The sequence below is a fragment of the Diceros bicornis genome, chromosome 5, assembly GCF_020826845.1.
Source record: "Diceros bicornis minor isolate mBicDic1 chromosome 5, mDicBic1.mat.cur, whole genome shotgun sequence".
Taxonomy (NCBI): domain Eukaryota; kingdom Metazoa; phylum Chordata; class Mammalia; order Perissodactyla; family Rhinocerotidae; genus Diceros; species Diceros bicornis.
Genome location: NC_080744.1, coordinates 38173956 through 38197609, shown reverse-complemented (window position 1 = coordinate 38197609; position 23654 = coordinate 38173956). Strand labels below are relative to the sequence as shown.

Sequence of the window (23654 nt, the reverse complement as noted above, 5' to 3'; positions counted from 1 at the left end):
CTGCCCTGAGGGTCTGCTTTTCCCAGATCCCCAACCTTTCCCCAGGAGGCACCTGCTATCCAGTGCGCCCAGCAGGGGGCATCCTTACCCTTCCATGTTCTGCCCCCCGGGCTGGGGCGAGTGGGGTGGGGGCGAGACTGGCAGACCCCCTGGGGTGCCCTTCCCTCAGCTCAGCCCTCAGACACCGTTTCCCAAACTTGGCCATCGTGTGACCTTCCTTATTTTCTCCATATCCACTCTACCATTATTTATACAATATTTTTCTTTGTCGGTTCACATTTTTAAAAACCTAAACGTATTTTTAAAAGAAAAAAAGCCCTTGATGAAGCTTTTCCCTGTTCCCCCCAGTGCGTGTATTTCCTGCATTCCAAGGGCTCCTCTTCAGGATGTGGGCAGGAGAGTACAGGCCCCACTGAAGCTACAGTTGGGGGTCTCAAGAACTGGGTCGGGGCTGTGCCATCACTGGATAAAAGTGGGTGAGGCTTTATTCTGTGGATTCAGAGCCTGAGATCGAAAGGACCAGAGTAAGGAGTTCTGAAATCTCTGCCTTCCTTGTGGCACCCCCCTCCCATGAAGTGAGAGAAGACTGTACCTTCCCCCTCCCCAGGCTGAGGGAGAGGGAGGAGATTGTCTTTCCAGGCCCAAAGTGCAGAGAAGGCTGCTGGCTGCAGGGCAGACAACAGGGAGGGACCAGGAGCAGCTGCAGGTAACAGGTGCTGGGGTTTTGGGAAGGGGCAGAGATTTCCCTTGCAAAATCCATTCAAACAGACAGAGAGGGAACTTGATCCCAGGGAGGGAATCAGAACTGCAGGGGCCCCCAGAGGGGCCCAAGGCTGGAGGGTTGGAGGAGGAAAGATGAGAGACAGTAGGGCTTGGAGGGAGCGGAGAGAGGATGAGTCCCGAGGATGGAGGGTGTGGAAGCATGGAGGATGCTCCAGCTGTTTCACAGGCTCAGTCAGGCCTTGCTCCAGGCTCCACCCCAATGGTCTTAGAATTGCTTTTCTGGGGGTTATTTTTGTGCTAGGAATCCCCTTAGCTCCAGCCCCTGTGGGAACCCAAACTGGCAGCAGAGCCAGTTCTAGGGTCTGGATGAGGGTCCCACAGTTGTCAGGGGGTGGCACAAAAGCCCACGGTGGGACCTGGGGCAGAAAGTCAGGCCCTGAGAGGGGAAGGAAGTCCTGGGCAGAGCTCCCTGCTTCCCCAGCTGGATTAAGAAGAGAGATAAGGGGAGCCATTTGGGCAAGAGGAAGTGAGCTGGCTGAGCTGGGCCGAGACTGAGCTCCCCGGGCTGGGGCAGTGTTAGGGCCATGCACCCTGAACAGGCACCCAGAGCCGAGGCCTCTCCTGGGGGAGCAGCCCTCCTGCCCCGAGTGGTCTCACCCAGGCCCTGGGCACAGAGCAGAGGAGGGAGCCTGGCAGGAGAGTGCAGTGGAGACTGGCGGCCAAGGGTTGCTCAAAGCAGCTGTGTGTGGAGTGGTGGCTGGTCAGTGGCGGTTCCAGGCCTCAGCCAGGTGCGGAGGGCCGAGAGGAGCGAGTTACATGGCGGTGAGGGGCGTGATTGCCTCACTTGCACCTCATTTTCATGGGGAGGAAGCATTGAGAAAGAGGAGCTGGGTGTTCAGCAAACTTTGCTTATTCAAAACACTCAATCCCAGCTGGGCCCTGCCCCACCCTCAGCTCCCACCTCCAGGGTGGTCCCAGCCTCCTCAGCTTCTGGGAGAGACCCCTATGCTCTGGACCCCATCTCTGTGAAGGTCCCTTGCCCCAGTGAACTCCTTGCTCCCTCCCCTCAGTCCTTGCCTGGGCAACAGTGTCCCCAGCTGGTCCCCATGTTGCTCCTTCTCCAGTCTCCCAGACACATCTGACCAGGGACTACCCCTGGGACTGAGAGGCCCCTGCTCCAAGGGACCAGGCCTCATGACCCGCCTCTGTCCTGAACAGTACAGAGAAGGAAGCCCTGAGCAGGAAGTGCTGAGGCACGGGGTAAGGGCGGGGGCTTCGAGGAGGGGAGCCTGGGCAGAAGCAGTGACCGCAGCCCCCCACTGCAGGCAGGCGGGAGGAGGCTAATTTAAAAGGCAGATGGGCCTCTGGCCGAAGCATTCAACTCTGCACCGAGCCACTGCCACCCGTGGACTATAAGAGCACCCAGACTTCCGGACCGGCTTGGGCGGGTGCCATGTGAGCCCAGCTTGGCTCCCCTCCTGCCTGCCTTCCTTCCTTCTCTCCTCCTGCCTGCCTGTGCCGGCCCAGCCTCTCCAAAGAGGGACGCTTGGCACCATGTCTCTGCTCAACCCTGTCCTGCTGCCCCCCAAGGTGAAGGCCTATCTGAGCCAAGGGGAGCGCTTCATCAAATGGGACGATGTGAGTGGGGCAGGGGCCATGGCTGCCGGGGCACTGGGGTGGTGGCTGGGTTACTAGGGGCTTTGCCAGGGTAGGTGGGTTGGTTTATGTCTGCCAGGACCCAGGCGCCGGTGTGGTTTGGCTGGGCAGCTGACACAAGTGCCTGGATAAACAAACCTAGGGGTGAGAATGTGTGCCCCGAGTATGTGTCGCTGGGCTGCCAGGGCTAAGACTCTGTGTCTGGATGTGAGAAGAGGGTGGGCTGCCTGGGTGGTCCTAGGAGGATGTTTCTTTGGGTCTGGGTCTGTCCTCCCCCAAAGCCCCCAAGAAGAGCAGGGTTTGTTGCTCCTGGTTTCGCTGTTAGTGGGAGGAAAGTGTGCCCCAGAGTGGAGGGGCCAGAAGCAGAGGTGAGCCAGGCCCCTACGCCCAGTACAGACACCCCACTCTTGCCACAGTGGGATACCCAGACTGGACTCCTTCATCCCTCCCCACCTGGCCCTGGCCATGTCCCAGGGAAGCCCTGCTCTCTCCTGGGCTGCTGTGGGGCAGCCACAAAAGGCTCCTGGACCCCAAGTGAGAACTGATGGCTTCTGTTTCCAGGGGCCTGGGAGGGAATGGAATGACTTCTGCTTCCGCTGGCTGCTCTCAGTCTGGCTCCCTGACACCCGCCTGTCTGCAGGGGAAGGAGGAAGGCCCTGCTTTGCCCTCCACCTCTGTCTCCACTGTGTCTGCTCCTTCCCAAACTAGGGTCTGCTTCCCAGACTCTGGTCGTCTGGGACTCTGAAAATGTTGTGTTACCATGGGCCAGGGATTCTCTTGGGCTGGTGAGGAGAACAACATGGGGCTCCTCCCTCACGGAGGGGAGGCTGCTGGGCTGGCCCAGTGTGAGAGTCAGGGCGGGCTGGTTCCAGGAAGGGAACATGAAGGCTCTGGCGGGGAGGGGAGAGGGCCCTTAGGGCTGGCTCGTCCTCCTTACAGGTGGGATGAGGGGGCTCTGGGTCTGTGAGCTAAGGCAGCTTGGGGCTCTCAACCCTTCAGTGCTGAGCCAAGTTGAGGTATCTGGTTGCCATGACTATGGGGAGGGGGCCCGTGGCGAGAAGCTTTCTGCTTCCCTAGGAGTGGCGTGGTTGATGCCGCCGGTGGTGGCATGTCCCAGGAGCCTGCAGAATGAGGGAAGTGGCTCAGAATGAAAAGTGAAGTGGCCTCTCTCAGTTCCTCTGGGAAGTGTATGTAACCTGACTGGGCAGAAGGTTATTAGGGGTGAGGACATGCTATGTGGCCTTCTCTGCAAGCCAGCACCTGTGTACTCCTCTCCCTAAGATAGGGTACCACGCGGTCCTGGATCCTGACTTCCACGAGTAGGAATCTCTCAGGCCTAGTCATGGGGCACACACACCTGTGAGATGGGGCTCTGCTCTCAGACCACCTTTGGCCCAGTTGGTAGATGACCTGGGTATGTCGTGCCATGTTGAAGAAGCATGATGCACAGGATGTAATCAACTCCCAACTTCATTTCGTCTCCCACGGCCCCTCTACAATGCATTTGGTGGCAGAAGCTCTCCTCCTGCCCGTGGAAGGAAATTCAGCCAGTCACAAGACATTCCATTTGCTCTTGGGGAATAGAAAACCCTATGGTCACTTTTCCTCGCAAAACCCAGTCTTATCTCAGAAACTAATTATAATTCAAAATTCCAACCTTAATTTAGAATGACATCTTCTGCCGTCCTCCCTCTAGGAATGGTTTCAGGTGGGCTGCGGGCCCTCTGGAATGGCCTGTAGTAAGATTACCTGCTCTTCCTCCAAGCCCCCCTAGGGATGGGGTGCAGGGTAGGAAAGGAGTATGAAAGTTCTAAATTGAACAGGTGCTCTCAGAAATTGGCTCACGCTCTCTGAGCCTGGCTGAAGGTTAAGGCTTATTCCTTCTCTGGTGCATGTTTTTGTGGATTCTCAGGAGACCCTCCCCCCTGAGGTATGGCTTTCTTTCTTGGGGTCCTCCTGCCATCTCTGTGTCAGGAGGTCACACAACTACTTCTTCCCCCACTCCTGATCCAGTTACCGCCTTCAGCTCCCTGTGGCTTTGGGGCCTTTGCCCCCCTCTCCCACAGGCGCACTCTGGACTCCAGCAAATACTCACACATTCAAGGCCCAACAGACTCTGGGGGTTTGGGCTCGTCTAGCACCCTAGTGTCTTTCAGCCTCCAATAGTCAGCCCGCCTGTCATCGCTTGGTTTCCTGGGCAGAAGTCAGACCCCAGTCTGTTATGCCCCACAGCTGCAGGGGTGACAGAAGCTCTCCAAGTGCAGTTGAGACCCCTCACTAGGCCTCAGTTAAGGGGTCAGGCACCGCCAACCCTCCCTTGGGGAGGGACGGGAAGGGAGCTCACAACACAGCTTTCTCCAAAATCAGCCTCCTCACAAAGTGTTCTCTTTCCGCCGTCTCTAACCACCCTTGATCTGAGAACCCTTTTTTGGGGGCCATTTCCTTTGTAAATTCTGCATTTGGTCTGGTTTGGTGTGCAGCAATTACCGTGGCTTCTTAGAAACTTCAGCTTTAATGTCTTATTATATATGCATACAAAGACCCCTCAAATAAAAGGTAGCCTGTGTGCTCTGCGAGGGGAACAGGAATTCAGAAGTGAGTTCATTCGTCACCCACTCACTGCTTCAGCAAACATGGGGCACCAAGGCCAAGGTCTAGTACAGCCTTGCTTCGTGGGAGTCCAAGAGCCCCTGGCGATTTCCCGGATGGGCTTCTAGGCCTCAGAACCAGCCCCCACCCCACTGTTACTGCATGTTTCAGGAAAGGCTTTTCAGAAGAGGTGAGGCTTGCGCTGGACAGTATTTGAGGCAGGGGAGGGTTGGCCGCTTAGGCTTCGAGGTGGGAACACATGCGGTCTATGCGACAGTTGGATGGATGGGGTGGGTGGTTCACGGAGGGGAGGCCTGGGCATGCGGGAAGCCAGGCTGCAGCTGGATTGCACGGGGCCTTAGGTGTAGGCACGGGGGTTGGGATCTTGGCTCTCACTGTGTTGAGCTCTCTTGGGAGCAGCCTGGAGTCTCAGGGAGAGACATTCTACCCCTTTGGCTGAGTTGTGGCCCTTGAAAACAGGGAAGGTGGGGGCCAAGACCCTGTTTGGGGTCTAGAGGGAGAACTTCTATTTGGGGTTTAGAGGGGAAACCCTCTTCTCTTCCAGAAATGCCGTCTCCAATCCTCTACCCTCCCCCCCACCCCTGGTTCAGAGCTTTGAAGGCTTATGCCCAGCGCTTAGCTCTGGAGAACAAGGAAACGCCTGCAGATTCCTGGGGCGGCCACTGCCTTGGGAGATGGTGAGCACCAGAACCCTGGCCTGAAGTCTCAGAGCAGGGAGCTGACTCCTTCTCTCTGCAGGAAACCACAATCGCCTCCCCGGTTATCCTCCGTGTGGATCCCAAGGGCTATTACTTATACTGGACGTATCAGAGTAAGGTGAGGTGGGCCCTACCTACCGTGGCCCTGAGGTCCGGCTGATCCACTGAGTCAAAGCAGCCTCTTGATGATGCGGCGGTGGAGACGTGGAGTATAGAATGGCCTGCAAGGGTGGCTTCTGGGAGCTCCTGTGGGCGGAGCTATTTGCTTTGGGAGAGAGGATGCAGTATCTCCAACCATGGCTTCCTCGGGCCCAGATGCTCCAGCCTTAGCATCCCTTGAAGAGAGAGAGAGAAAGGAAAAAGAGCTGCTGCTGAAGGCTGATTCTCTGCCTGTTGTTTTGGGCAAAACTGAGGGCTCAGAGAGATCAGAGAAGGGCCTCAGCACCGGGGTGAGGGGGAAGGAAGGAAGGGGGAGCCTGGGGAGAGTCCGGGATGGTGGAGGCGAGACTGCAGGCCACAGCTCCCAAGTAACTCCAGTGGCCAGAGAAGGAATGAACGAGAGGAAGGGAGGAGGGTCACCATGTGCAGGGAGAACCTGATCTCTGGGAAGGGAAGGTTGGGGTCAGGGCGGCCCCACACAGTCTTGGCATCTAGAGAGGGCAGTTGGCCAAGATGTGAAGGGGTATGGAAGCTCCTTCCTCTCTGCTCTTCATTCTTGACCTGACTTTTTTGTCCACATCCCATCTTTGCTCCCACTGGGGCCCTCTCCAGGAGATGGAGTTTCTGGATATCACCAGCATCCGGGACACCCGCTTTGGGAAGTTTGCCAAGATACCCAAGGTAGGTGGGCCCAGTAGCAGTCCAGGCTCAGCATGGCACCAGCTCCACGGGGCTGAGGCAGGAGTCCTTGGGGGAGTGGGGAGCCTGATCTCTGGAGCAAGGGGAAGGGTTCCTGGGCTGGGCGTCAGGGCTGCCCCCACTCCCCCTGCCCCTGCCCCAGCCAAGGAAGGGGTGTGGCTGCTCCTGGGCTTGCTGGGGCTTCGGTCCCAGGGCACAGTGAGCAGAGATGTTGCGCAGCCAGCTCCTGCCCCTGGAGCACCCCAGGCTTTCTGGGAGGTTTCCTTGCACCCCCACCCCCTCACTGGTTTGCCTGGATTTGCCTAATGCTGGTAGGAAAATTGGAGGAAGGGATTGATGGGAAGCAGGATTTTGTGGGAGCTAAGAATCTATCTTCAAATGAAAAATGGCAAACAAAACACACAGGACTCCCAGGCCCCACAGCCTTGGTTAATCTCTTCCTGTGAGCCTCTGCCTCCCCATCCCAGCCCCTGGAGTCAGGGATAGGAGGGTGCTGAGGCCCGTGGCTGTTAAGATGGGGATAGGACTCTGCCCCAGTGGGCCATAGTTCAAGTGGCTGAGAGGGAGGGGCAGGGAGAGCCGCAGTGGGCAGGGATGGGGGCACACCTCTGGTCCTAACCATGTCACCACTTGCTGCAGAGCCAGAAGCTCCGGGACGTCTTCAACATGGACTTTCCTGACAACAACATCCTGCTGAAGACACTCACCGTGGTGTCTGGCCCCGACATGGTGGACCTCACCTTCCACAACTTCGTCTCCTACAAAGAGAACGTTGGCAAGGTGCATGGCGGGTTCCTGGCATGGGGCTTGGCACTGGGGTAGCCTTGACTTCCTGAGAGACAGGCTTGGGCCACAGGGTGGTAGGGGCACCTTCGTGGTCAGGGGCCTGACTGCTGTGCTCTGGGGTTCTGTAGGACTGGGCTGAAGATGTACTGGCTCTGGTCAAGCACCCGCTGACGGCCAATGCCCCCCGCAGCACCTTCCTGGACAAGATGTAAGTGCCTGCCTGCCTGGCCCTAATGCGTGGGGCTAAGTGTGCCAGCCTCAGACCTTCACAGGCTGCCTTCTGCCCCACCAGCCTGGTGAAGCTCAAGATGCAGCTCAACCTGGAAGGGAAGATTCCTGTGAAGAAGTGAGCCTCCCTACTCCCTCCCCACACTTCTGCCCAGCTCCCCAAAGCCTTCCCTCTCCAGGCCTGACCCCTCTCTTTGCCTGGGGCCTTTCTCTGCTCCTTCAGTTTTTTCCAGATGTTTCCTGCTGACAGAAAGAGGGTGGAAGCTGCCCTCAGCGCCTGCCACCTCCCAAAAGGCAAGGTGAGTGGTTCCCCGCTCCCCAGCCCACCTCAGCATTCTCCTTCTCACCTCAGCTGGCTCTGACCAGAGGGCAACTTGTCCAGGCGGTGGGGGATGGGGAGGGCAGGAATGACAACACAGTCCCAGCCAGCAGCCCGAAATGCCAGTTAACCCTAGAGCCACTGGTTTCTGATACCAGGCACAGAGGCAGAACCAGAACAAGGAGGGGTGAGATGCCAGGTTCAGAGCAGGTCGGTCTGCATCCCCTACCCTTGGGTGGTGGTGGGGGACAGTGGTCGGTGTTCAGGGCAAGCGGCAGGGTGGGTGCATTCCCAGTGTAGCCTTGGGATGGAAGTTGAGGTGAATGTTTTCAGCCTGGAGGAGTGAGGTAACGTCAGCAGGGACAGGAGGCGGTCTGCAGGGATCAGAAAGCTGCAGGGACTAGTTTTGCAGGGTGTGAGGGAGAGGAACAGAACCAAGGGTGAAAGTAGCTAGCACACAGACTCCAGCTCAACACCGGAAAACATTTTTTCTTCCTTTTTAGCTAAGTAATTAATTTTTAATTACAAGTCGTAGGCAGGTCACCCAATGAGGTGCCTTATGTGAATTACAAAAAGGAGCCTCTGGGCAGAGGCAGCCCTGAGCCAGAGTTCACGCCTGGCTGTGGGACTGGATCTCAGCCCCCGGCGCCCTTGGTCAGCGCCTTTGTGTAGGCACCACCTGAATCTCATAGAGTCTTTTCTCCTGGTAGGAATTTGGGACGTTATAAATAAATAAAACTAAGACCGGGCCGGCCCCGTGGCTTAGCGGTTAATTGCGTGCGCTCCGCTGCTGGTGGCCCGGGATCCGAACCCGGGCCGCGCACTGACGCACCGCTTCTCTGGCCATGCTGAGGCCGTGTCCCACATACAGCAACTAGAAGGATGTGCAGCTATGACATACAACTATCTGCTGGGGCTTTGGGGGAAAAAATAAATTAAAAAAATTAAAAATAAATAAATAAATAAATAATAAAACTGAGACCTTATTAATCGCCTGTCCACACAATCCCAGAAGGAATACTTCCCACACTGTCACAGCTCTATGGAGCTAGTGACCCCTTGGTGCAATCAGTCACAAGCATGGGGTTGGTGAGAGGGTAGGAATGGGCTCCCCCTGAGGGCCCTGTAGCCGGTACTGCTTGCTGCTGTCAGTACACATCCACCCTCCTTTTCTCCTGCCTCCTGAGCTCCCACTTTGGCTAAGTGTCCTTATTTATCAGCTCTCCTTGTGTCCCAGTAGGGACCACTGACCCATCTTTGCTTGGAGCTGATGGGTCTAAGATCCAGTCTTAGGGAGATCCCGTCTAGCTCTCCTGCTCAGACCCTCTGCTCCAAACTAAGACTGATGTTGTCCTTCCAGTATGATCCTGGAAGACATTCGATAGGTTTTTCTGGAATGGAATGCAAAGGCACAGAATCCCTGAAAGCCACTAATCTACTTTCTGTTTCTATTTCTGTAGATTTGCCTATTCTGGAATTTCATGTAAATGGAATGATGCAATATGTGATCTTGATGTCAAGCTTCATTCACTTAGCATAATGTTTTCAAGGTTCATCCATGTTGTAGAATGTATCAGTATTTCATTCCTTTTTGTTGCTGAATAATATTCCATTGTAGGGATATACCACATTTTGCTTACCTGTTCATCAGTTGATGGACATTTGGGTTGTTTCCACTTTTTGGCTATTGTGAATAGTGTTGCTGTGAACGTTCATGTATATGATTTTGTCTGGACATATGTTTTCAATTCTCTTGGATATATACCTAGAGGTGGAATTGTTGGGTCATATGGTAACTCTACATTTAACATTTTGAGGAACTGCCAAACTGTTTTCCCAAGTGACTACACCCTTTTACAATCCCACCAGCATTGCATAAGAGTTCCAGTTTCTCCACATTCTCACCAACACTTGTTATTGTCTGTCTTTTTTTTTTTTTATTTTAATCATCCTGTGAGAGTGAAGTGGTATCTCGTGGTTTTGATTTGCATTTCCCTAATGACTAGAGATATTGAGCATCTTTTCATGTGCTTCTTGGTCATTTGCATACCTTCTTTGGAGAAATGTCTATTCTAATCCATTGTCCATCTTTCACGTGGGTTATATTTTCACTGTTGAGTTATCCCTTATTGGATATCTGATTTGCAAATATTTTCTCCCATTCTGTGGGTTATCTTTTCACTTTCTCGATGGTGTCCTTCGAAGCACAAAAGTTTTTAATTTGGATGAAGTCCAATTTATCTTTTTTGGTGTTGTTCCTTGTGCTTTTTGGTGTCTCCAACTATCATTGTTAAATTGCCTATTTCTCCCTTCAATTCTTTCAGTTTTTGCTTCATGCATCTTGGGGCTCTGTTAGGTGCATTGTTCGTATTCAAATTGCTTCTTTTTGAAAATTTATCCTCCACTTTAAAAGAAAGATAGCCCACTGCTCTGATAAGTGGCCCCACTTACTTCTGACCTCTTTTTTTCCCAGTTCTGATCATTCTTAGTTCCAATCCTGCCCCAGCCATGGGACTAGCCATTGCGCAAATTCAGGGATAAAGCAAACCAGCTAAGCATGCTCTCTGCTCGGCAACCAGGGCCTTGAAAAGTGGGTGCTCAGGATGTTCCTCATGCTCCTCTGTCTGCCCTGGGCCCTCCCTCTGACCAGGCCCCCTTGCACAGGGCTGGGCCTAGTTTGTGGTTCTTAGCTCTGAGAAGGTGGGGGCAGGAGTGATAGGGTGACTCTATCCCCCCAGAATGACGCCATCAATCCTGAGGACTTCCCAGAATCCGTCTACAAGAGTTTCCTCATGAGCCTCTGTCCTCGGCCAGAAATAGACGAGATCTTCACATCCTAGTGAGCTTCTCGGGCTGGGCTGGACAGGGGGACGGGGTCGTGGCTACAATTTCCACCTGCCATGCCGGCAATTACGTGGCTTCACTGGAGAAGGGGGTTGTTCCAGCCCCTCTGCCCAGGGGATATAGGCCTGTGCTCCTCTCTCTGGCCTGCAGCCATGCCAAGGCCAAACCCTACATGACCAAGGAGCACCTGACCAAATTCATCAACAAGAAACAACGAGATTCCCGCCTCAACTCCTTGCTGTTCCCACCAGCTCGGCCTGACCAGGTGCAGGGCCTCATCGACAAGTATGAGCCCAGTGGCATCAACGTGCAGAGGGGTGAGGACTAACGGAACCCCACACCCTCCGCGGGCCTGTCCTGCCCTGGCCGCTGGACTGTGGCCCTGACAGCTATCCCCTGTCCCCCAGGCCAGCTGTCACCTGAGGGCATGGTGTGGTTTCTCTGCGGGCCAGAGAACAGTGTGCTGGCCCAGGACAAGCTACTGCTCCACCACGACATGACGCAGCCACTTAATCATTACTTCATCAACTCCTCACACAACACCTACCTGACAGGTGGGCCCTGGTGACCCCATTGCTGACCTCTCCTTTTACAGGGCTGCTCCTGTTCCCTGAATCCCCAGCAGGGGTTGCCCACGGGTTGCCAAGAGGACAGACCAGGATGGAGCGGGTGGGCAGAGCTGACTGCCCTTGAGTGAAGCCCCTGCCCCTCCCCCTCTCTTGACCTCAGCCGGCCAGTTCTCAGGCCTTTCCTCGGCCGAGATGTACCGACAGGTGCTGCTGGCTGGCTGCCGCTGCGTGGAACTGGACTGCTGGAAGGGGAAGCCCCCCGATGAGGAGCCCATCATCACCCATGGCTTCACCATGACCACAGACATCTATTTCAAGGTGAGACTCCGTGTGTGGAGGCTGGTGGCCGTGGCAATAGGGAGGGGCCCGGGCCATAAGCTTTCTAGGGTTAGGGGGAGTGAAGCTAGAGAGGAGGAGTGGCTGGGAGGCCTTGGACCAGTGTGGGAACCAGTGAGAACCAGAGGAGAGAGGGGGCCAACAGTGGCTCTCCAGATGTAGGCGTGTATTGAAACTGGGGAGTGGGGAAGGGTGCTGTTGGAGGAGGGGAAGCCTGGAGCCCTGACTCCCTCTACACTGAGTGCCCTTCTCCTCCAGGAAGCAATTGAAGCTATTGCAGAAAGTGCCTTTAAGACTTCCCCCTACCCTGTCATCCTGTCATTTGAAAACCACGTGGACTCGTGCGTATCCAGGCCTGTTCAGCCTTTTTCTACCCTGTCCCCGTCTCCTATGCAGCTGCCCTCCCCACAACCATCCCCTCCTCTAGCCAGGCCCTCTAGCTCTCTCCCAGGTCTCAACACAACCTCCGTGGAACCCCAGGCTCTCCTGCCTCTGTCCCTGCCTCCCCACCTCCTGGGCCCCTGATCTGGGTCACTATGGGCACAAAAGGATGGACAGAGCCCCATTTCTGTTCCCTACAGACCCCGCCAACAGGCCAAGATGGCCGAGTACTGCCGGACGATGTTTGGGGACATGCTGCTCACAGAGCCCCTGGAAAAGTTCCCAGTAAGGGGAATCCACTGTGGGGCATCTGGGCCTGGGGGCTGGGGACCCCGGGAAGGGTGGGGGCTGGGTTAAAGAGGCAGAGGTTCCCAGAGGATGCTGGGGTTCATTTGGGAAGGTCATGGGGCCGGAAGACTATCACCTACCATATGTCAGGCACTGTGCTAGACTTTGGTGGGATGTTAGTGACAAAGATGCAGTCCCAGCCCTCAGGTTGCTTACCCACTAGTGGGCAGACAGACTGGTAACCAGGCCCTTACAACCAGTGGCTGCTATGGGAGGGGAGTCCTGATCCGGTCTTGGGGATCAGGGAAGGCTTCCTGGAGGAAGTGATGGCTAAGCCAAAACCTGAGGGAGAAACTGGGTCTGTCTTGGTGAGCGTGGGGAAAGGCAGATGGTGTAGGTAAGAGAGAACAGCATTGTTTGAGGAACTGGGATACGTGGGTCAGGCAGGGGTTTAGTGCACAAGGGTCGGGGTGGGGAGAGGCGAGGCTGGAGAAGGAAGCAGGGGGCAGATGGAGCTCAGCTTGGTATGAAGGAGCTCAGGCTACATCATGAAGGTGAGGGGAGGTTGCTGACCCTCTCTCCTCTCCCACAGCTGAAACCAGGCATCCCCCTGCCCAGCCCTGAGGATCTTCGTGGCAAGATCCTCATCAAGAACAAGAAGAACCAGTTTTCTGGCCCACCAGCCCCCAGCAAGGAGCCGGATGGGGAGGCTGAGGGTAGCAGTCCCCCCAGCGCCCCTGTGGGTGGGGACACAGGTGAGTCAGCCTGGTAGGAGTGGGGGTGGAGGTGGGGCATCTGGAATGGGAGAGAGGGGCTGGGCCTGGAGCGGATGTGCCAGGGAGCCAGGCTGGTGCGGGGTTCCCCCTGCCCCAGTGCTCACAGAGCTGTGTGTGGCAGTGTGGGCTGGTGAGGAAGAGGCTGAGCTGGAGGAGGAGGAGGTGGAAGAGGAAGAGGAAGAGGAGGAAGAGTCAGGAAGCTTGGATGAAGAAGAGATGAAGAAGATGCAGTCGGATGAGGTGTGTGTCGACAGCCCTGAGGCCCTTGTACTGTCTCCAATGCAGAGCCCTCCGGGCGGGGGCGTGGGGCCATGTCCCTGGGCTCTGTACCGTCCTCCTCTTCTCCACCCTCCTCTCTCTTCCCTAGGGCACAGCGGGCCTGGAGGTGACGGCTTACAAGGAGATGTCCAGCCTAGTCAATTACATCCAGCCCACCAAGTTCATATCCTTTGAGTTATCTGCCCGTGAGTTAGCATGTGGTGGGGGTGGGGGTAAGCTGGAGGTTAGGCTAGATTCAGGAGCAGGCTCTTAAGAAGCGTGTCCTGACACCAGAGCAGCTTGATGGGTGGGAGAAAGGAGGGGGGTCTCCCCCTTCCTTGGACTTAGGGCCCTGTCTATAAATACCCAGCACAGGAGTCAGGCAAAGGGCATGTTCAAGTGGCAGTGGCTCCCAGTTTCCCAGTACTGAACTGAGGAACTTGGCACCAAGCAGAAAGCTCTGGAGTGTGTCGGGGACAGCAGGTCGCTTATGACAGGCCACCTCAGCCTGGCTGGCCTGGGGCTCCTGCAGCCTCCTGCAGGTTCTGTGGCTCCCAAGCCCAGAAGCCCCGGCCCCAGGGGCATGAGAACTCCTGGGAGGGGGTGGAAGGCAGAGAAACCAGCCAGCGTACATCTGCCCCTTGGAGCCCTCCCTTTCTGTACACACTCATGCTATTTACCTCTATCTTCTCCACATGTACGCACAGGGCAGTCCTCTCACCTTCTGTGTGTGTCCCCAACGTGAACACCTCTTTGTGTACACACTTGTGCAGTGTATACTCTGCAACGTTGACTCCTCACCCCTGAACCCACAGCCTGCACCCCCACCTGTGCCCACCCATGGCATGCACTGCCCTTGGTGTGTACCTCTTACCCCTGCCCCCTCGCGTTCAGTCACAGCTTGCACACTTCACTCTGCACATCACAGCATGTTCCTCACCCCCTGGGCTCCTCCCAGCGTGTTCCTCACACTCTCTGTGCCCCTCATTCTCAAAACTGTGGCATACACCCATCCTGGTGCAGATCCACTGTGTATACCCTTTACCCCAGCATACACTGTTGCCCACATAGATCTGTACAGCCCCCCCCCCCCGGTGGTGGCCCTCTAAACCCTCAAGCCTCAGTGGAAACTAGTTTGGAGGGATCTCTGTGCTGAAGGCAGCTGTCCCAAAGGGGAGGGCAGGGCTGAAGGAGGGGCCAGCCTGACATGGATTCCCTCTCCCTTCCACAGAGAAGAATCGAAGTTATGTCATCTCCTCCTTCACAGAGCTCAAGGCTTATGACCTGCTCTCCAAGGCCTCAGTGCAGTTTGTGGAGTATCCTTGAGGCCTCAATAGCCAGGGCCCCTGGTTGGGGTGGAGGGATGGGGAAGGTCTGGGGACAGGCTCACGGGGGGGCTGTCGGGTCCTCCTGGTGACGGCGGCCTTGGGCCGGCATCCTATACTCGGGGGCAGCTACAACAAGCGCCAGATGAGCCGCATTTACCCCAAGGGCACCCGCATGGACTCCTCCAACTACATGCCCCAGATGTTCTGGAATGCTGGTTGCCAGATGGTTGCCCTCAACTTCCAGACGATGGGTGAGGGCACTCCCAGGCCTCTAGGAACCTTCCCTTGCCCCCTGCCCCTCCCACCTTCACTCCATCACTGTGGGGGTCTTCAGAACACACCGAGGTGTCCTGATGCTTGTTTAGGCTCTGGGAGAACATGCAGGTGTGTGAGTGTTTAGGCGTATAAATGCTTTAGCTCATGCCTATATGATTGCATGGATACGAGTATGTACATGAAGATGCCAGCTTCTGGCATGGGTTCTGGCTGCTCTGCCTGAATGGGTCTGTGGGAACACCTGCTCCACTGGCCTCAACTCCCACTGCGAACTTGAGGTCTGGTCGTGCTTTGCTCCTGTTGATTCGAGGTTGTGGACCCTTCCTGAGCAATGAGACGCCCTAAGGAACCAGGCGGAGACATGAGAAACCCTCATCCTTACAGCCCGCCCAACCTCCCCTTCAGGAAACGGGAAAGGCTGGGAAATGTGGAAATAGAGAACAGGTGCAGACGCAGGGCCAGGCTTCCCTCACTGAGTGCCCTTGTCCCCCCAGACCTGCCCATGCAGCAGAACATGGCGCTGTTTGAGTTCAACGGCCAGAGTGGCTACCTTCTCAAGCATGAGTTCATGCGCCGGCCAGACAAACAGTTCAACCCCTTCTCGGTGGATCGCATCGACGTGGTGGTAGCCACCACCCTTTCCATTACGGCAAGGCCCTCAGGCGGACAAGCGGGCAGGGAGGGCTGGGGTCTTGAGGAGAAAGACACAAGAGCCCCATTCCTCCACTCCCAGCCCCCTCCCCCGATATCCTGAAAACTTCAGCCCCAGCCAGTTCCTTCAGTAGCAAGTTGCCTTGGAAACTGCCTCCTCTTCAGCACTGGAGGCTGCCTCTGGGTCCCCATGGAAACCAAGGGGAAGGGCTGAGGCTGGGGTGGGGGAGGGGAGAAGAGTGGGCAGAGTGGGGCAGCAGGAGCCCCAGGCCATGGGGGAGGTGCTGTTCCTTCCTTGCCTGGGGAGGGAGGTGGGGAGGCCCACACCTCTTCTCTGAGTGCTGGAAGCACCCTGGTCACCAGAGCTTAGCTGTAGCCCTCAAGCCACACAGCCTCTGCTCAGTGGCTGGAGCTGAATGAGGCTCTTCACAGTACCCAAGAATGGATGCTTCAGCTAGAGGAGCTGGAGGCCCCAGGTGCTGGGGGAGAGCCTGGGTGGGGGAGCTGATGTTGGCCTCCCGTGGGCCCCCACCCCCAGGTGATCTCGGGGCAGTTCCTGTCAGAACGCAGCGTGCGCACCTATGTGGAAGTGGAGCTGTTTGGCCTTCCTGGGGACCCCAAGAGGCGCTATCGCACCAAGCTGTCACCCAGTACCAACTCCATCAATCCTGTCTGGAAGGAGGAGCCCTTTGTCTTTGAGAAGGTGGGGGGCCAGGGCAGGGTTGGGGCTGGGGTCTGTCTCTACTTCTTGGCCTTTACTTACAGAAAAGAGGAAATAAATAAAGGGACATCCTTGATCCTCCTCCTCTCCCCACCCTCACCCCATGCCCTCCTGAGTTTCAAGAATCCAAAAGCCACGTTTACAGAAATTTACTTGGTGGGCAGCTTTTGTGTGTGTGTGCATGTGTGTGTTGGCGCATGCATGTTCATGTTGGGACTAGAGGCAGAAATGTGAACTCCCAGTCCAGGGTGCAGGGCTCCATGGAATCACGGGGGTCTTTCACCCCCATTGGATACTCACTGGCAAAGCTGCCAAAGGCTGTGTGCACCAGGATCCCAGAGCCCTGGGCTCTCCACCCAGCCCTTCTGCCCTGTGTGAGACCAGCCACGGCCTGAGCTGTAAGGATGTCTATGTGTGTGGCCTAGAGTGTGCCCACTGTCCTCACCAAATCTGATAACACCTGTCATGTTCTCACGCCCTAAGACTTCTGACCCTTAGACTTCTGGAGCCAGAGAGCCGGGCAGTGTGGCTGCCCTCCCCCATCGCCAGCTTGTCCTGTCCTGAACTCTCCTTAGATCTTGATGCCTGAGCTGGCCTCTCTCAGGGTGGCTGTGATGGAGGAAGGCAGCAAGTTTCTTGGACATCGCATCATCCCCATCAATGCCCTGAATTCTGGTAAGGATAGGGGTCCTTCTTTTCTGTTCCCAGCAGGTTTGAGACCAAGGCCAGCATCAGGAGCCTGTCCAGAGGGAGGGACGGTTTTAGGCAGGTGGCCCTGAGAACTTACCTAACCCTCTCATGTTATCAGCCCTAAGGAGTGCGGCAGGAATAGTACCACTCCAAGAAACTGACAGAGGTGGGGACTCTGCCCACCTAACAGAATGTCTGTAATTTCCTGGAACTACTGGGACAGTTTCCCAAGTAGCTGACACTTATTGGGCACTTAAAATGAGTTAAGGGCTTATAACACATTCTCACTTAATCCTAACAATAACCACATGAGGTAGACACTATTCTCCCCATTTCACAGCTGAGGAAAGTCTCAGAGATTTAAAGTAACCTGCCCAAGGTCACACAGCCAGGAAGGTGCAGAACCAGATTCGGACTCTGGCCTCTCTGACTCTAAAGCCAGAAGTCTTGAGTGCTGGGCTGCTCCTGTGCAGTGCTGGGTGGCAGTGGGCACTGGCTCACTGCCCACCCCATCATGCCCAACAGGATACCACCATCTGTGCCTGCACAGCGAGAGCAACATGCCCCTCACCATGCCTGCGCTCTTCGTCTTCCTGGAGATGAAGGACTATGTACCTGACACCTGGGCAGGTAGGAGGCCCCTGGCATGCTGGGAGCCCCAGGCTGTCCATTCCCCTCCCCCCTCCTCAAGCGAACCTCCAGAGTGGGGCAGGACAGGGTATCCTGGGATGAGGAAGGGGGAGGCCTCCAGGTACATCTCCATACCAGGCCTGTGATGCCCCTGTGCACCCAGATCTCACCGTGGCCCTTGCCAATCCCATCAAGTTCTTCACTGCCCACGATAAGAAGTCTATGAAGCTCAAGGAAGCCATGGGAGGTCTGCCTGAGGTCTGTGTTGCCTGGTCCATTGCCAGGGACCCCCAGGAGCTTTGCCCTCTCCATGGGAGGATGGGGGGGCAGAGCCTTGGGCTCAGGGACAGAGGGCTGTTGGAGCCACCTTCCTACCCTGTTCTCCCTGCACAGAAGCCCTTCCCGCCTCTGAGTCCAGTTCCCAGTCAGGTCAATGGGGCATCAGCCCCAACGAGCAACGGGTCAGCAGGTATGCACTGCGGGGTCCTCCTACCTACTGCAAGGGCCTCGACCTCTCTGGCCGCACCCAGAGGCACATCCCAGCTCTTTAAGAGACTAAGACTTTGACTCGGGGAGGGAACCACTGCGTCTGAAGCCTCAGCACAGGGAAAGTGCGCTGCAGGGGGCCCACACCGAGACCCCAGGGGGCGAGGAGGAGCCCAGCCCAGTCAAGGGGCCCCCCAGGGCACCTGTCAGCTCATCCTGTGGCTCTTCCAGCAGCTGGGGCCGGGGCCAGGGCCCGGGAGGAGGCCACGAAAGAAGCTGCGGGTAAGGCCTGCTGAGTCCGAATGATCTTGGGGATGCGCCTGGGGAGGGTCCGGGGCCCCTGAAGGGCTCTTGGGGGGCTCCCGGGCGGCGGCGCGCCTCACCCCGGCCCCCGCAGAGCCGCGGACCGCCAGCCTGGACGAGCTGCGGGAGCTGAAGGGCGTCGCGAAGCTGCAGCGGCGGCACGAGAAGGAGCTGCGGGAGCTGGAGCGGCGCGGCGCGCGGCGCTGGGAGGAGCTGCTGCAGAGGGGCGCGGCGCAGCTGGCCGAGCTCGGGCCGCCGGGCGCAGGGGGCGGCTGCGGGGTCCGCAGGCTCGGCCCCAGCAAGGGCTCCCGCAAGAAGAGGTAAGGGCGGCGGCGGTGCTCGGCCTTCCGCGGCGCTGGCAGCCCAGGGCTCAGGGCCTGTCTCCACGTGGCTTCCTCAGGAGCCTGCCCGGCGGCGAGGAGGCCACCGGGGCCGCGCCGGGCGAGGACCCCGAGGGCGCGGACGCGCGCGTGCGAGAGCTGAGGGACAGGCTGGAGCTGGAGCTGCTGCAGCAGGGCGAGGAGCAATACGAGTGCATCCTGAAGCGCAGGGAGCAGCACGTGGCCGAGGTGCCAGGGCGGGGGAGGGGAGGAAACCCAACCCAACCAACGCCCCCCCCCCCCCCCCCCCCGCACAACCAAGGGCCGCTCGCTAAACCCATCTTTTTCCCCGCAGCAAATCGCCAAGATGATGGAGCTGGCCAGAGAGAAACAGGCGGCAGAGCTGAAGACTCTCAGGGAGACCTCGGAGATGTAGGACTGCCTCCCTCCCGCGCCTGACTCGCATCTCCCAGGAGGGCTCAGGCCCCACGAAACATTTCCCTGATGCCTTTCTGTCTGCAGTGACACCAAAGAGATGAAGAAAAAGCTGGAGGCCAGGAGGCTGGAACGGATTCAGGCCATGATCAAGGTCACCACGGACAAGATGGCCCAGGAGAGGTGAGCCCCAGCCGGGAGGCCCAGGACTCAAACTCTGGGCCCAGGGCTGAGCAGGAACCCCTCCAGGTGGGAAGGGCCTCCCTGCAAGTGGATCCTGACTTGCTCCCCAGAGATGTGCCTGTCCCCTGGCTCTTGTAAGTTAATCTCACTTCTGTCACCTCTGATCAGAGTGTTCTTAGGCAAAACACACGCCAACACTATTTGAGCAGAGAGGAGAATTTAAGGGAAAATCAAGCATGCAAAGAGGGCAGGCGAAACCTTGGGACAGCTGCTTCCCACCTGTGCCTTCCTGCGCAAGCCCTGAAAGAGTGCATTTTAGTGAGGAAGCCTTTTCCTCAGAAGGTCCCCTCAGATCCTCCTTGGGTCCTCATGCTTACCCCTCTGGCTGGTTCCCGCCCCATGGCGTATTTCTCACTTCGCCTACACCCTGAGGAGTCTTCATCTCACCCAACTCTTCCCAGGGACCTCCTGCTCTCTCTGACACTCTCATCACCCCAACAGGTTGAAGAGAGAGATTAACAATTCCCACATCCAGGAGGTGGTGCAGGTCATCAAGCAGGTGTGTAGGGGTTGTGTCCTTCCCAAACACACTCTCCATAGGAGGACAGAGGTGGCCCCAGGCCTTTACTTTGCCCTTAGGAGATGCATTGTCCAGAGCAGCCTGTGCAGCTAGGGATGGGAGGAGGTGGTGCAGAGGAGGGGGAGCCCCTAGGCCATCCCGGGGTTCGGCCTTTGTGTGGAGGTTGGGATACCAGCCTAAAGGGGTCTGTTCTGGCTAGCTGGCCAGAGGAGGACAGGATTGGGGTGGGTGGGTGAGAGGGAGTGAGGGGGGCTTCCTGAAGCTCCAAGAGTTGGAGGAGGAAGGAAGGCCCTGCTGAGAGTGGAGCCGAGCTCCCCTGGGGATTAGTAGACAGTAGCAGAGCTGCCATCCACTGCGTCCTAACTTTGTGCGGGCACTACGCTGGGTGCTGCACGTGAACCGTCTCACGTAATCCTTCCCCGTCCAGCGAGATGGGTACTCTTATCCTCAGTTTACAAATTTAAAAAAACTGCTCAAAGGTTAAGGAATTTGTCCAAAGTCTTACAGCAGGTTAACTGGGACTGTAGCTGGATTCCACCCCAGGCTACCTGTCTGTGCTGTTCTGATTCCCTGCCTCTTGCTCCCACCCAGATGACAGAGAACCTGGAGAGGCACCAGGAGAAGCTGGAGGAGAAGCAGGCAGCCTGCCTGGAACAGATCCGGGAGATGGAGAAGCAGGTGACAGGGACCTCTCCCCTGGCCTCCAGCAGAGTTGGCCTGATTTCAGGGTGTAAAGGGGCCCCACTCCAGGGAGCTGCCTGTCAGGAGGTTGGGGGAGGGGGACTCACCCCTCACCTGTGGGTCACAGGCTCTGGCTCCCACGGGGTCCTGAGGCCCTTTCTGCAGATCTCTGCTTGGTTGGCACACCTTCTCCTCAGAGACTCCCTGATGGGCTCCTCTATCCTCCCCCCCGCCCCCCCCAGTCTCCTGGGAGCTCTGAACAGACCCAGCATCTCCTTGTTCCACTGTCCAGGGGAGGGAGAGTGGGCAGGTAGCCCCTCCTGAGCCAGGTGGTGGTCCTTGCTCTCCCCACAGTTCCAGCAGGAGGCGCTGGCAGAGTATGAGACCAGGATGAAGGGCCTAGAGGCAGAGGTGAAGGAGTCGGTGAAAGGCTGCCTCAGGGCCTGTTTCCCCTCAGAGGCAGAGGACAAGCCTGAGAGGGCCTGTGAAGCCTCCAGGGAACTGTGTGAGCAGGACCCACTCACAGCAAAGGCAGGTGCCAAAGACAGCCAGCTCTAATGCCCCCATTCCACTGGGACATTCTGCAAGGACGTTCACCCATCTCTGGCACGTGGCTCCATCCCCCCAGGAGGAAAGACTCTGAGGCTATGGGATGCTGGAGCCCCCTCCTCAACAGCCAGGCTAGAGGAGGAGGCAGGAACTGGGTGCCATCAGGGCAGGGACCCATCTGGAGCCTAGAGGTCCTCTCTAAGCTTACTTCCTGCTCCTCGTCCTTCTTCACCTCTGAATAAGTGTCGCATATTTGTTGAGGGCAAAAGAATATGGACTGGGAGCCTGGAAATGGGGTCCTGGCCCCGTTCTACTTTTCCTAGTGTGCAACTAGTGGTGCCCCACTCTGGACTCAGTTTCCTCACCTGGAGGGTTAGGCCTGGCCACCTGGAACCTCCACTCTAGCACCTGTAGTTCAAGCAGGACCAAACTCCAAACCCTCTTGTCATAAGGTGGGCAGCTCACCCAGGCTTCTAGGCCCCTTCTCAAGCCTGGCCTGAGTTGGCCTCGTGTTCAGCTCCCTGATACAGAGCCTGGCACTACCTCCAAGCTCCAAGGGGACGGCTGCTGCCGGGATCCCAGCTGAGGCCCCTTTCCTTGCCTCCTGCCTGTGGGGGATGGGAGGCTGATGCGGAAAAGCTGCCTCAGCTGTCTGGCCCTCAGGCCGCTGAGACAACTGTGGTGAGGGGAGGAGGACGGCCTTTTGGGCACTCTCCCACCCAGAGCCTGGCTCCCCCCTTTTCCTAGGCCTGGGCGGGGGGGGGGGGGTACTTCCTAGTATGTACCCCTGCTCAGACTTCCTGACAAGGTCAGCATCATTTTCTCTCCTGACTTCATGTGGTTTATTTATTTTTCTCCTTCTTGCTCCTACTAAAGAATCCTGTTCCAATATTTCCTGCCTAAGCCTGGCCTCTGTTCTACAGCTAAGAAATGGAGGGCAGGGGAGTAGAATGCCCCCAAAATGAAGTAGGCTGGGGGAGAAAACCCTTGAGAGCTGAACCCTGGGGTGAGGTCCCTTCCAGAGCCCACTGGAATGGCCCTGCCTCTGGGCTTGAAGAGGATTCACTTCCCCTTCTGTGGCCCTGATTTCACACCCACTGGAAAATGATGTCATCCCTCCTTTCCACTCCCCACCCAGATGTGGCCCTTCCTTGTCTCCACCCTCAGGGCTAGAGCAGAAGAGCCTAATATAAAGGTGCCCCCCACCCTCTTGGGGAGTCGCAAACCCTCAGGCTTCCTGGGCCCCTTTAGGCAGACAGAGTGGTCAGATTCTCAGGCCCCTGTGGCAGTCATGGTTGACCCCACTCTTGCTGTAGAGGGGCTTGTGGGCAGCCATTCACTGCACCTATGACATGGTTCCAAATCCCAAATGGGGACAGGCACTGGCTTGGGAGAGGCAGGGTGGGGGCTGATTCTGGGAAGAGGTTGTTTTCCCATCAGACAGCTATAGCAACGCCATTAGCTGTGAGCACCTGTGCCTTTGGAAAATAAACAGGAACCCCGCCGTCCCTCTGGGGGACTGCCTCTGGGATCCTAGCGGTCCCTGGCTGCAGGGTGAGGTGGGGGGGGGCGCTGCTCATTCCCAGGAGTAAGGTCTGTCATTGATCAGCCTGCAGACACACTGGATGCAGCTGAGGGTGGGACCCCTCCACCCCAGGGCAGTACCCTGTCTTCAGCCCTCCAGCTGGGCACTCAGGTGCCTCATCTTCCCCCCAACCCAGGGGTAGAACCACCCAGGGATGAGGCTCCAGGCCTAGAAGAACTCACTGACCTGGGCGTGGGGGCATAAGCCAGAGCCAGCGCCAAATAGGGCCCACTGTGCAGCCCCCAGCTTTTGCCAATGACTGCTCAGGGGAAGGAGACTGCCTTCCCCTTGCCCCTCAGCCAGGCCTGGCAGAGTCTCTGGACCCCCAGTCTGGAGCTGGGAAGCCCGGAATGGGGAAGGGATGCAATCCTGCCTCCTGGAGAGGCTTCTGCAAAGCAGGCTGGGGGCTTCCCTTGAGGCTGAGCCCAGATACCCACCTCCCTGCTTTCTGTCCTCTGGAAAAAGGGCAGGGGGTGCCCCCTCGGGAAAATGCCATAGTCTCTGGGCCCTGGAGATGAATTCATCTCTGGCTGCAGGGGATGTCAGAGGAAATGTTGATGCCCTCCCTCAAGTACTGGGACAGGAGGGCACCTGGATTCCATTCCTGCTGCGTATCTATGAGGCTGAGGCGAGATTCCCTGTCCACCCGTCACGCCTCAGTTTCACCTTTTGCGTAAAGAGAAGTGTCCCTACCCCCCTTTCCAATTCCACTGCTGACTCAGATACCAGAGTCCCCTGCTGACTCACCCCGCCCCCTGTACGCCCCCCCCCCCCCCCCCCCCCCCCCCCCCCCGCTCTCTGGATCTCCCAGCCACGTGCCACCAGGCCCAGCCCTGCTAAGCTGGTGCAACGTGACAGGTTGAGGGGGCTGGTGACACTTGAGGAAGAAAGGGGACCTGGGAGGGG

The 23654-nt window shown here is 57.3% G+C and overlaps 1 protein-coding gene across 2 annotated transcripts; it reads left to right on the top strand.

Moving 5' to 3' along the window:
* The first annotated feature begins 1987 nt into the window (after positions 1-1987).
* PLCB2 (phospholipase C beta 2) lies at positions 1988-21275 on the top strand. Of its 2 annotated transcripts, none has more exons than XM_058541221.1 (32): positions 1988-2361; positions 5728-5805; positions 6459-6527; positions 7185-7325; positions 7460-7539; positions 7624-7677; positions 7783-7858; positions 10617-10717; positions 10873-11039; positions 11130-11276; positions 11452-11609; positions 11886-11968; positions 12209-12293; positions 12889-13051; positions 13194-13312; positions 13440-13536; positions 14562-14646; positions 14785-14909; positions 15429-15583; positions 16124-16288; positions 16882-16981; positions 17522-17626; positions 17790-17884; positions 18020-18095; positions 18347-18394; positions 18510-18735; positions 18816-18984; positions 19091-19167; positions 19258-19353; positions 19855-19912; positions 20525-20611; positions 20969-21275. In XM_058541221.1, the coding sequence occupies exons 1-32, from the start codon at positions 2278-2280 to the stop codon at positions 21170-21172; spliced, it is 3573 nt and encodes a 1190-aa protein (XP_058397204.1). In that variant the 5' UTR covers positions 1988-2277; the 3' UTR covers positions 21173-21275. The 2 variants fall into 2 exon arrangements, with proteins under 2 accessions (XP_058397204.1, XP_058397203.1); XM_058541220.1 differs by having other exon boundaries at positions 18344-18394.
* The last annotated feature ends 2379 nt before the right edge of the window (positions 21276-23654 follow it).

Bases quoted from the DNA above. Each gene is read 5' to 3' on its own strand.
- PLCB2 (XM_058541220.1), top strand. From the start codon at position 2,278: ATGTCTCTGCTCAACCCTGTCCTGCTGCCCCCCAAGGTGAAGGCCTAT. The intron at 17,627-17,789 runs GTAGGAGGCCCC...CTGTGCACCCAG, and splicing joins TGTACCTGACACCTGGGCAG to ATCTCACCGTGGCCCTTGCC. The intron at 18,985-19,090 runs GTGCCAGGGCGG...TTTTCCCCGCAG, and splicing joins GGGAGCAGCACGTGGCCGAG to CAAATCGCCAAGATGATGGA.